The 13,086-nt window shown below is 47.6% G+C and overlaps 2 protein-coding genes across 3 annotated transcripts in view; one reads left to right on the forward strand and one right to left on the reverse strand.

The window, feature by feature from the left end:
* The window catches only part of LOC132808017 (zinc finger protein 835-like), a 69,562-nt gene that overhangs the window by 28,667 nt on the left and 27,809 nt on the right, over nucleotides 1-13,086 (forward strand). The window contains exons 1-2 of one of the 2 annotated variants that reach the window (XM_060821914.1): nucleotides 3,159-3,251; nucleotides 5,632-7,402. In XM_060821914.1, coding sequence (XP_060677897.1) covers nucleotides 6,287-7,402 — 1,116 coding nt within the window. In that variant the 5' untranslated portion in view covers nucleotides 3,159-3,251; nucleotides 5,632-6,286. Of the gene's footprint in view, nucleotides 1-3,158; nucleotides 3,252-5,631; nucleotides 7,770-13,086 lie in introns of those variants that run through there. The other variant, XM_060821913.1, reaches the window with a different exon arrangement.
* The window catches only part of LOC132808067 (zinc finger protein 420-like), a 59,640-nt gene that overhangs the window by 11,548 nt on the left and 35,006 nt on the right, over nucleotides 1-13,086 (reverse strand). The gene's annotated exons all lie outside the window — the stretch shown is intronic.

Below are 13,086 nucleotides of genomic sequence, written 5' to 3' on the forward strand. Positions count from 1 at the left end.
GGGCCTGTACTGCGCTGTATCCTTCTATGTTCTATTCTGTCCACTTCGTGGATTCATTTCCCTTTCCGTTCGGTTGGTGCAAGTCAAAAATTGAAGCCCAGAATGAAAAAAAAATGAAAAAGCAGTTGAGAAGAGAGTGGTGTACTGGCGGAGTAAGGAGGTTGCAGTCTGGAACAAACTCAATCTTCATTCAGAGAGAGGAGCAGCACCTTCCGAAGCTCGTGTTCCAGTTTCTGCATTCAGACAACAGGAAGGCTCTGATTGGCAGGAGGACCTATATCCTTCCGGTCCTCCAGGACTTCCGATTGGCCCACCAAAAGAAAGTCGCGATGCGTGCGGCGAGGAGCACGCGCAGTATGCTCTCTGGTGATGCTGCTGTTCCTGACAGAATTTGTGTCCAAGTGCCAAGAGAAGTAAAAAAAAGGGGAGATCCACCCTTTCTTCCCCCCTGTGATATTTACCTTTCCTACACGCCCCATGACTTTATAAATCGAAATAAGGTCACCAGTCAACTTGTGGTCGTCGATAGGGCGACCAGAAGTGTACTCAGTACTCTACACGTGGTCTCACCAATATCCTGTACAACCTCAATGTGATGTCCCAATTCCTACACTGAACGGTGTGAACAATGAAGGCAAGTGTGCCAAACGCCTCCTTCACCACCCTGTCCAGCAATGATGCAACTTTCAAAGAACTATGTCCCCGATTTGGAGATGCCGGTGTTGGACTGGGGTGTACGAAGTTAAAATTCGCACCACCATTGTCCCCCTAGTCTTTCTCTCACTCCACCCTCTGTCCAGCCCTCCCAGTCTTTCTCTCACTCCACCCTCTGTTCCCCCTCCCAGTCTTTCTCTCACCCCACCCTCTGTCCCCCCCCAGTCTTTCTCTCACCCCACCCTTTGCCCCCCACCCCCGAGTCTTTCTCTCCTCGTACCATGAAATTGGTTCTGACTGTTGTCGTGGATAAAATGTAGAGAACGACCAGGAGACGCAGAGAGTTCTTCAAGAAGTAGGTCGTTTATTTGCAAACAAAAAGACCGTGACACTCGAAAAGCAGATTCTCGAATGCCCACAAACCTCAGGGTCTGTGGTTTTAAAATATCTTTTTTTTAATCATGTTTGTGTTAGCTTATCGGCATGTCCAACTATATTTATCAACGTACCTCAGTCTAGCTACACAATAAGCCAGTGATGTTAGTTCCCATTATCTCTTTAGTTGTACATTCTACTTCATGTTATTCCAATGTCTCGGTTAGAGATTTAATGTCAGCTTTTGCAACAATGGTCTTTCATTCTAGACCCTACGTAATATTTTCGTAATGTCATGATTAGATATTTATTGTCAGTAGTTTCAAGCAGGCTGACTCTACTCACTAACAATTAGATATTTAATGTCATGTCCCAAATATTTATTGTCCCAATAATGATAGTTAGCAGATGAGGCTAACTTTACTAACTGTGTTATCTCATCTTGCCATAGTGACCTTTCAGCCTCAACCTTACTCTGCTAATTGGTGTAAGAGTGTTCCACTATCCTTTGCAACTGTAGTGGACAGCGAAGAGGGTTACCTCAGATTACAACAGGATCTGGACCAGATGGGCCAATGGGCTGAGAAGTGGCAGATGGAGTTTAATTCAGATAAATGCGAGGTGCTGCATTTTGGGAAAGCAAATCTTAGCAGGACTTATACACTTGATGGTGAGGTCCTAGGGAGTGTAGCTGAACAAAGAGACCTTGGAGTGCAGGTTCATAGCTCCTTGAAAGTGGAGTCACAGGTAGATAAGATAGTGAAGAAGACGTTTGGTATGCTTTCCTTTATTGGTCAGAGTATTGAGTACAGTAGTTGGGAGGTCATGTTGCGGTTGTGCAGGGCATTGATTAGGCCACTGTTGGAATATTGCATGCAATTCTGGTCTCCTTCCTATCGGAAAGATGTTGTGAAACGTGAAAGGGTTCGGAAAAGATTTACAAGGATGTTGCCAGTGTTGGAGGATTTGAGCTATAGGGACAGGCTGGGGCTGATTCCCTGGTGCGTCAGAGGCTTGGGGGGGGGGGGGGGGGGGGGGGGGGGGGGGGGGGGGTGACCTTATAGAGGTTTACAAAATTATGAGGGGCATGGATAGGATAAATAGGCAAAGTCTTTTCCCTGGGGAGTCCAGAACTAGAGGGCATAGGTTTAGGGTGAGAGGGGAAAAATATTAAAGAGACCTAAGGGGCAACATTTTCATGCAGAGAGTGGTACATATATGGAATGAGCTGCCAGAGGAAATGGTGGAGGCTGGTACAATTGCAACATTTAAGAGGCATTTGGATGGGTATATGAATACAAAGGGTTTGGAGGGATATGGGCCGGGTGCTGGCAAGTGAGACAAGATTGGGTTGGGATATCTGGACGGCATGGACGGGTTGGACCGAAGGGTGTGTTTCCATGCTGTACATCTCTCTATGACTCTATGAACTGGAAATGGTCTCCATGCTCTAACACTTCCCATGCTTTCATGCTCTTTATTTTCCATACTATCTAAAAATAGAGTCACAGAGCTGTAGAGCACAGAAACAAACCCTTCAGTCTGTGTCGACCAGATGCCAGTATGTCGCCTCTTATCCCTCTGAATCTTTCCTATTCATATCTCCATCCAGATGATGTAATTGTACCAGCCCCCACCACGTCATCTGGCAATTCATTCCATACACATACCCCCTCTGTGTGAAAGGATTGCCCCTAAGGACCCTCAGAAATCTTTCCCCTCTCACCCTAAACCTATGCCCTCCAGTTCTGGTCTCGGTGCCTTGACCCCACAACAAGGGGAAACGACATACAAAAGTTGAGCAGCCAGACAAAATGCAAAAGGAAAATATCGAGCCGCCAGAAAAAAAAATTGTGGCTCTCTTTTTTCCACTGTTGGCATTTGGACACTTAAAATCTGTCAGGAACACCAACATCCCCATAGAGCATACTGCGCATGTTTGCCAGTGTCAGCAACGCAGTGCGCATGCTTACCAGTGTCAGCAAAACACTGAGCATGCTCATCGCTGTACGCAAAAAAGGCGCGAAACCTTCTTTTGATGGACCAATAGGCAACCTTGGAGGACCGGAAGGAGCCTTGTCCTCCTGTCAATCAGAGTCAGCCCATTGTCTGAATGCGGAAGTCGGACCATGAGCTTCTCAAGCTGCAGCTCCTGATCCTCTCTCTCTGAATAAAGATAGAGCTTTACCCAGACTGCACATTCCTTCCTCTGTCCCAGATCTGTGAGTACGGCACTATTTTGCTCCCATTCCATGTCTTTTTCATTCTGGGGTTCAGTTGTTGACTTGCAGCAACTGAAAGAAAAGAGAGTGAATCCGGAAGGGGACAGACTCTGGAAACGCTGGTCCAGGTCTGTGTCTCAATTTGCAAAATAGACAGGAGGTGGAGAAGTCGACGTTTCAGGTGTAACCCTTCCTCGGGGCTGGGGCTGGAGAAGCTGCAGATAAAGGGGGTGGGAGTGAAGTGGAGATAGGTCAAGACAGGTAGAGGCTACGACCTGGTTGGTCAATGGGAGGAATGCATGGGGTTGCTGGCAAAGAACAAGGAGGGAGGTTTTTTTGAAATTGGAAAACTCAACGTTGAGTCCTTCAGGCTGTAGGCTGCCTGGAAGATGAGGTGTGGTCCCTTCAATTTGCAGTTAGGTTCGTTGTGGCAATGGAGGAGGCCAAAGATGGTCATGTCAGAAAAGGGAATTGTAATGGGTAGTGACTGGGAGGTCTGGTCGGCTCTGTGGACCCAGCTGTGATGCTCAGTGAACCGTTCCCCAAGTTTGTGCTCGCTCTCCCCGGTATAGAGAGGACCACAATTGGCAAACACAGGACCACGATATGAAATTATAGCTTTGGCTGTGGCAAAGAAAAACACAAAGGAGGTGCATTGTTTAAATGGAGATGTATTTGAATGTGGAGAAAGTGAGAACTGCAGATGCTGGAGATCAGGCTCAAACATTGTGGTACTGGAAGAGCACGGTAGGTTAGGCAGCATCTTAGGAGCAGGAGTGTTGACGTTTTGGGCAGGAGCCCTTCATCTAGACTGATGTGTGGATGGGCAAAGAGGCCTCAGTGTCCTCCTACTCCAGTCACTGCCAGTTGTCAGACAGATGTAGCAAGCAATCGGCAAGGCAAGCGTTATATTAGCAAGAGGAATTGAGTTCACAAGTGGGATGTCTTCCTGCAGTTAGGGTGTCTTGAGTATACTCAAGGCTGAGTTAATCTGATTTTTGAACAAAGAAGTGGATGTTTGTGGGGGAAGGCGAGAACATGGTTGAAGACCAGTATAGAATGGTTCCAGAGTCATACAGCACAGAAACAGACCCTTTAGTCCAACCTGTCATAGAGATATACAACATGAAAACAGACCATTTGGTCCAACTCATCCATGGTGGGACCAACAATCTGGTCCCACCTGGCCCATATCCCTCAAAATCCTTCCCATTCATATACCCAGCCAGATGCCTTTTAAATATTGCAATTGTACTAATCGCCACCTCCGACAGCTCATTCCAAACATGTACCACCCTCAGTGTGAAAAGGTTGCTCCTCCGATCTCTTCTGTATCTTTCCCCCCTCACCCTAAACCTATGCCCTCTAGTTCTGGACCCACCCCCTCCTGGGAAAAGACCTTGGCTATTTATCCTATTCATGCCCTTCATAATTTTGTAAACCTCTATAAGGTTACTCCTTAGTCTCCAACACTCCAGGGAAAACAGCCCTAGCCTCCAAATAGAACAAATCCTCCAACCCTGGCAACATCCTTGTAAATTTTTCTGAACCCTTTCAAGTTTCCCAACATCTTACTGATAGTAAGGAAACCAGAATTGCACACAATATTCCAAATGTGGCCTAACCAATGTCCTGTACAGCCACAACATAACTTCCCAAATCCTAAACTCAGAGGATTGGGAGAGTTTTCAAAACCTACAAAAGACAACTGGGAAAGAATGGAGGACAAACGAAACCTTAGACAGTCAGCTTGGACGCATCAAGGTCTCAGGACAGGGGGTGGGGATGATCCCAGCTATGGGCCACATGCCAGCAAATGGGACTAGATTAATTTAGGATATCTGGTCAGTACAATTGTGTTGGACAGAAGGGTCTGTTTCTGTGCTATGTATCTCTATGACTCTGGCATTTGCCAGAGTCAGGAGGTTCACTTTCTCTCTACTTTCAATGTTCATGCCTTGACGTCTCATTTTGCTCCCACCTTCCTGCGGTCGTAAACCATTTTGTGCCTGGTCCTTCCTCAAGAAGCTGCGTGGCAGGTTCACCCTGAATTGGCACTTTCTTTTTGCTTCCCAAAATCAGACCTGCTCACTCTCAGCAGCATCCCAGTGTTGTGAAAGATATTAGCTTTCAGGCGGAGGTATCCAAAGTTCAGAGAGATGTCAGGCTTGATGTTTTTGCTTTTCTGTCCCTGTAAGATCCTGAATCAGCACCTTCAGGAGAATTAGTTCGAGCCGAGTGAGAACAGAGGGGGAGAGAGAGTGGGATGGTGCTTTCAATTTTGTGGAATAACAAAAGAAAAGAATATTGCACAGAAAGTAGAATTGCTTGTTCTGAATTTCTACCCTGCACTAATGACCTTTGTAATCTCTTTTTACAGAGCACAGTAGCGCCTCGACATACAAACAAACCCGTTCATGTACAAATCGGTTTACGAACAGGAGCGTACGTAAAATTTTGCTTCAACGTACGTACGAAATTGAAGGTACGAACACAAAAGCTCTCGGGCCCCGCGTGATCTCATTCAGTTCGTCTTTGGCGTGTGCGCTGTGAACAGCTGTCCAACCATTCTTACGCTATCCGAACAATGGGAAAAGTTGATTCAGTTCGCGAACTTTTCGGATTAAGTTCATAAGTCGAGGCGCTACTGTATTTGAAAATCTGAAGGCAGAAGTTTCAACATCAACAGATGAAGGGCTTAAGCCCGAAACGTTGACTCTCCTACTTCTCGGATGCAGCCTCACCTGCTGTGCTTTTCCAGCGCCACACTTTTCAATACTGACTCTCCAGTGTCTGCAGTCCTCACTTTGACGTCAATGTCTGACAGTCACTCAATCCATCGGGACCGCAACGGTTTTCATCTATGATTCTGTGAGAAGGAGCAAAGCTTTTTGGTTCCTGTCTAAGTACGTTTTCAGCATCAGCGGGACTGGATGAGAGAGCCTACCATTGCAGTGCACTGAGTGTGGAGCCTAAAATAACTATACGGCCTGGAAAGAGGAATTCACAGCAGGGAGTGGCTCCACACTTCGGCCATGGAGAAACGCGAGGAATCCCACCTCTTGGAGAAACCATGGAAGTGTGGTGACTGCGGGAAAGGCTTCCGTTTTCCATCTTCCCTGGAGATTCATCGGCGTAGTCACACCGGGCAGAGGCCATTCACGTGCCCAGTCTGTGGGGAGGCCTTCAGATATTCCTCCACCCTGCTGACCCACCAGCAGATCCACACGGGGGAGACGCCCTACAGCTGCCCCGAGTGCGGGAAGGCCTTTCCCCAGGTCTCTGGACTGCAAAACCACCAGTGGGTCCACACAGGGGAGAGGCCCTTCAGATGCCCCGAGTGCAGGAAGACCTTCAGCAATTCCTCCTCTCTGCTGAGGCACCAGCGGGTCCACACGGGGGAGAGGCCCTTCAGCTGCCCTAAGTGCGGAAAAGCCTTCAGGGATTCCTCCTCTCTGCTGAGGCACCAGCGGGCCCACACTGGGGAGAGGCCCTTCAGCTGCCTCGAGTGCAGGAAGGCCTTTATCCAGGTCTCTGGACTGCTAAACCACCAGTGTGTCCACACGGGGGAGAGGCCGTTCAGCTGCCCCGAGTGCAGGAAGGCCTTCAGCAATTCCTCTGCTCTGCTGAGGCACCAGCGGATCCACACGGGGGAGAGGCCGTTCAGCTGCCCCGAGTGCAGGAAGGCCTTCAGCAATTCCTCTGCTCTGCTGAGGCACCAGCGGATCCACACTGGGGAGAGGCCCTTCAGCTGCCCCGAGTGCAGGAAGGCCTTCAGCAATTCCCCCAACCTGCTGAGGCACCAGCGGGTCCACACAGGAGAGAGGCCCTTCAGCTGCCCCGAGTGCAGGAAGGCCTTCAGCAATTCCTCCGCCCTGCTGACTCACCGGAGGGTCCACACGGGGGAGAGGCCCTTCAGCTGCCCCGAGTGCGGGAAGGCTTTTACCTGCTCCTCCCACCTGCTGAGGCACCAGCGGGTCCACACGGGGGAGAGGCCCTTCAGCTGCCCCGAGTGCGGGAAGGCCTTCAGCAATTCCTCCGACAGGCTGACCCACCAGCGGGTCCACACTGGCGAGAGGCCATTCCCCTGCCCCAAGTGTGGGAAGGCCTTCACCCGCTCCTCCCACCTCCGGAGGCACCAGCGAGTTCACATACCATCGCAGGGGGATTGAAGGAGTGAAGGCTGAAAGTCCAGTAAATAATGACTATCAGCCCAGCTCCCGGGACTCCCGGGTTTGAATCCCGCTGCAGCAGATGGCGCTATACAGGGTATGGGTTGAAATTGCTGAGTGAGGCAATGCTTCCTCCAGGTTACGGCTCTACCAAGGATCCAATTAGAAAGGGACATCTCGGTGCTGACCAATAGTGAAGACAGTGAGGTTGGGTGGGTGTATAAGCGTGAGTGAGTGTGCTTTGATCTTGAGCTGTTTAAAAAGCAGCTACTTTTTCTCTGCCTTTTTGCTGAAGGGGATTTGAAGCTTTAACAAGGGGGTCACAATAAAGGTGAAGTGAACTTAACGCCGAGCTCAGACTCTCATTGAAGGCTTTGAGCTCCGAGGGGTTTTGGTTTTAAAGCCAGTCATTTCTTTCAGCCTCCTGCACTAAGCTTCCCATGTCGCTTATCAGTTGGATCAGTGAATGAGCAGCCAGTATCGTTAGAAATTGTAAATGTTTCAGGAGTGCAGAGTGTGAGAATTCTATTCGAGAGGGTTCAGTAAAGATTTACCAGGATGTTGACAAGACTGGAGGGTTTGAGTTAGGGGTGCCATCATTGAGATTGATAAAATCATGGGGAGTGGAGGTAAGGGCTCTTCCTTAGCGTAGGGGAGGTCAAGACTAGGGGGCACATTTCTTTGGAGAGATTTAAAAGGAACCTGAGCGGCAAGGTTTTGACAGAAGGCAGTTTACACGTGGAATGAAGTTGGATGAGGATGTGGTAGATGCAGATGAAGTTCCAAATTTTAAATGACGTTTGGATGAGTACATGAATAGGAAGGTTTAGAGGGACATGGGCCAAACGCAGACAAATGGGATCTTATTGAAGTGGCCTTATTGAAACCAGTAGAATTCTGAAAGGGGCTTGACAGGATTGATGCAGATAAAATGCTCCTTTGTGGGGTGAGTCATAGAATGCCAACAATGTGGGAGCAGGCCATTCAGCCCATCTATTCCATGCTAGCCCTTCGAAGAGCATCTCGCCCACATCCATCCCATGGCCCATCAACCCTAAATTGCACATCTAGGGTCACTATGGGTAATTTAGCACAGCCAATCCACCCGAACCTTTACACCCTAATCTATAAATTACCTTCTCAAAAATGACATTTAAATGTAGAGTTTTTCTCTAAGCAAAACGTCAGTCTGACTCAACATTCGGGTGCAGTCAGAATTCACACTTATTGTCAGAAAAGCTGTGCATTTGAATGACATTCTTGAGTAGGTAACAAAAAACAAGTTCTGGGATTAACATGCCAAAGAACAGAAACCCATTCTAAAGGTGAAAGATTTAATCTAAAATTGTTTGATGTGTCACATTTCCATGACACTAGAATCCTTTCGATATAAATTGTGATCATGATCTCATTCTCCACAGCCACCTGATGAAGGAGCGGCGCTCCGAAAGCTAGTGCTTCCAAACAAACCTGTTGGATTATAGCCTGGTGTTGTGTGATTTTTAACTTTGTCCATGGGAAACACATGAGTTGTGGGACTGGTAACAGTTCTTATTTTGTGATCTATTCCAAGTGAAATTTCTCCTCTGCGCAGGCACGGGTGAACAGTTTGTTTTTTGTGCTTTGCGCGAGATCGGGCTAGCAGCTTTTAAATCCTTATGTTAAGCAGTCGAAGTAAACTGTCGATCAGCAACTGTATTCCGAGAGTGGTACTTCCAGCTCTGGTAATCCTGCTGCATCAGAGAGAGGGAGAGGATGTCACATCTAAAGAGCAGACTGAAAAGTTATTTCACTTGTTGAGTCAGTTCCTCCCTCAGATGAGACTGGATATTGCTTTTAATGGATCATAATTAAATGCTACAATGGAACATCTTAAATTTGAGGAGGTTTGAAAGGGCAAACAAAACAGTTTCTTTGAAAAGAGATATTGTTCCATTTCTAATCTTGGGTGACCCATGAGACATTTTACTGAGAGCGCCATAATCATCTTCCTGCTGGATTTTTTTCAGGGCAAGCAATTTCTGGTGAGAGAAATTCTGCATCCTGGGAAGGCGGGGAAATTAACATAAAAACAGGCTGTTAAAAGCATTTTAACTGTGGGTCCAGGAGCTTTCGTGGGAGCAGTGCATTTGCCAAAAACATTTTGGAGGAATTCTGTCGAACTGTTGGACTGAAAGTAGTTTCCCCACTGAACGTTAAACAGGCATTGATATTCATATCCCCATCCAGATGTATGGTTTTCTTTGGAGAATACTTGGGTGAGAGCCAAGATATGCTATTACTCAGCCTTTCCCCACTGAGCTTGACCTTTCCTTCATGTTAATTGGAGCTGGAGAAGCCTGAAAGCTGAAAAGGATTTCCTGGGGGAAAAAAAACTTTTCCTTTCAGTCGCTACAAGTCAATAATTTATAGAATCCCTGCAGTGTGGGAAGAGGCCTTTCGGACCAACCAGTCCACACCAACTCTCCGAAGAGCAACCCATTCAGACCCATTCCCCTATGACTCTACACTTACTTCTGAGTAATGCACCTAACCTACACATCCCTGATTACAATGGGGAATTCACCTAACCTGCACATCTTTGGATTGTGGGAGTAAAACCCACGGCCCTTGAGCCCAGCATTAAAATTAAATGGAAAAATGGTAGTGGCAAAAGAGAGCGCCGTACTCACAGAAGTGGGACAAAGGAGGGAAGTTGCAGTCCGGCGTGAAGGTGAATCTTCATTCAGAGGCAGAGAATCAGCAGCAGGTTCAGAAACTCATGGTGCACCTTCCGCATTCAGACAATATGGGGGGTTCTGATTGGCAGGAGGACCGGTCTTCTTCTGGTCCTCCTTGGCATTCTATTGGTTCGTCAAAAGTAGTTCGCGCGCCTTTTCGGCGGACAGCAAGAAGCATGCGCAGTGATTTGCTGACACCAGCAAATATGCCTTACTGACACCGAGGAGCATGCGCAGTATGCTCTGTGGAGATGCCGTTATTACTGATGTTTTTAAGCGTCCAAATGCAAATCGGAAAAAAAAGGATAGAATCACATTTTTTCCTGCGGCTTAAGATTTTATTCCTTTTGCATTCTGTCTGGCTGTTCCATACATGTACCACCCTCTGTGTGAAAAGACTGCCCCTTAGGTCTCTTTTATATCTTTCCCCTCTCACCCTAAACCACATCATTCCAGATGAAGGGCTTGTGCCCGATAGGTCAACTTTCCTACTCCTTGGATGCTGCCTGACCTGCTGTGCTTTTCCAGCACTGCACTTTTTGACTCTGATCTCCAGCATTAGCAGTCCTCACTTTCTCCACTTCCCAATATATCACCATTTAAACAATACACCTCATTTCTGCTTTTTTTCCACAGCAAAGACTATAACTTCACACTGTGGTACTGCACTTGCCACATGTTTGAGGCACAGACCTGGACCAGCTTTTCCAGAGTCTGGCCTCTTTCTGGATTCACTCCCTTTTTTTCAGTTGCTGCAAGTCAACAACTGGATCCCAGCAAGAAAATAAAAGAAATAGGAAAGGGAGTGAGAGAAGAGAGTGCTGTTGGACAGAGGAAGGAAATTACAGTCTTGGATGAATCTCAAACTTCATTCAAAGAGGGAGGAGCAGCAGCAGCTTCAGAAGCTCATGGGTCAAGATTGAAGTCATGCTGGAAAAGCACAGCTGGTCAGTCAGCATCCGAGGAGCAGGAAAATCGACGTCTCGGATTCAGACGATAGGGCTGCTCTGAATGGTAGGAGGACCATACTCCCTCCGGTGTTCCAGTGCTCCTCGTTGGTCCGGCCGCTAATACTATTCTCAGAAAAATGGCCTCACCAACATCCTGTACAACCTCAACATAGAGCAAAGAAAATTTACAACCCAGCAACAGGCCCGACAGCCCTCCAAACCTGAGCTGATCCAAATCCCCTGTCTAAACCTATCGCACAATTCCTGAATCTGTATCCATCTGCTCTCCAACGACTCATGCATCTGTCCAGATGCACCTTAAATGAATCTACCATCCCTGCTTCTACTACCTCTGCTGGCAATGCGTTCCAGGCACCTATACCCTCTGAATAATGTACTTTCTGTGTGCATCTCCAACATGATGTCCCAACACCTGTACTCAGCATGTGAACAATGAAGGCAAGTGTGCTGAACACCTTCTTCACCCCTCTCTATCTACCAGTGATGTAACTGCCACGAACAATGAACCTGAACACCTCCAGGTCTCTGTTCTACAACACGACTCAGGGCCCTACCATTACCTGTTCAAGTCTTGCCCTCCTTTATTTTAGCAAAATGCAACCCCTCACTGATATCCATACCTCTCTCATACACACACGCGCTCTCTCAGACATACACATACACTAACCTCTCAACACACACACCCTCTCACAGGTTCATACTCCATCACAATCTCACTTTATCAAGCAGGCACACATGCTCTCACACACACTTCCCTGATGAAGGGCGTTTCCCCAAAACGTCAATCTACCTGCTCCTTGGATGCTGCCTGACTTGCTGCAGCACCACATACTCAATCCTAAACCTATTACCCTCTAGTTCTGGACTGCCCCATCCAAAGGAAAATATCACATCTATTTACCCTATCCATGCCCTTCATGATGATATAAAAGCATATAAGGTCACTCCTCAGACTCTGGCAAGCTGCGGAAAACAGTCCCAACCTGAACTTCTGTCTCTCCTCACCCGGGTAACCAAGACACATACCTGAGGTTGTAAAGTCTGCTCCCTCTCTGGATTCACTCCAGTTGCTACAAGTGAGCCTGCTCCATCATTCATTAAGATCATGGCTGATCTATCCATCGTCTCATCTCCTCCTCCCTGCACTGCCACAAGGAACCCCTTAATTCCCCTACCAGGCCAAATCCCATCCAACTGTGTCTTGAATATACTTAATGAAGCTGCCTCTATTGCTTCCTTGGCCAGAGTATTCCGTAGATTTTGATGAAGGGCTTTTGCCCGAAACATCGATCTTCCTGTGCTCTGGATGCTGCCTGACCTGCTGTGCTTTTCCAGCACCACTCTAATCTAGACTATTCCACAGATTCACGACCCTCTGGGAAAAGCAGTTCCTCATCTCTGTCTGAAAGCTACTCCCTCTAACCTGGAGGCCTAGTGTCACCCACCAGCAGAAATAATCGGACAGGGTACGACTTCATCCCCACAGTGCAATGACATTGGGAAGATGTTTCCATCGGTAGGAAAGACGAGGACCAGAGGACACAGCTTTAAGAATAAAGTGAAAACCTTCAGGAACAGAGATAAGCGATGTCTCCTTTTCTGCTGACAGCGAGGAGCATGGACAATGTACTGGTGACATGAGCGAGCAGGTGCACTATTGTTCACACCGAGGAGCAGTCGCAATGTGCTCTGTGGCGATGCTGGTGTTCTTGACAGATGTTAAGTGTTCAAATGCCAAGAGGAGAAATAAATGGTAGAGCCACAGTTTTTCTTCCCCTCGGAGGCTCAACATTTTATAGCTGGCTGCTCAACTTTTTTTAAAATGTCTTTTCCCCAGAGTAGGGGTGAGGTTCACAACTACAGGGCATAGGTTTAGGGTGAGAGCAGAAGGATATAAAAGGTACCGAAGGGGCAACCTTTCCATGCAGAGGGTGGTGCATGTATGAAATGAGCTGCGAAAGGAAGTAGTGGA

This window comes from Hemiscyllium ocellatum (genome assembly GCF_020745735.1).
Source record: "Hemiscyllium ocellatum isolate sHemOce1 chromosome 27 unlocalized genomic scaffold, sHemOce1.pat.X.cur. SUPER_27_unloc_3, whole genome shotgun sequence".
NCBI lineage: Eukaryota > Metazoa > Chordata > Chondrichthyes > Orectolobiformes > Hemiscylliidae > Hemiscyllium > Hemiscyllium ocellatum.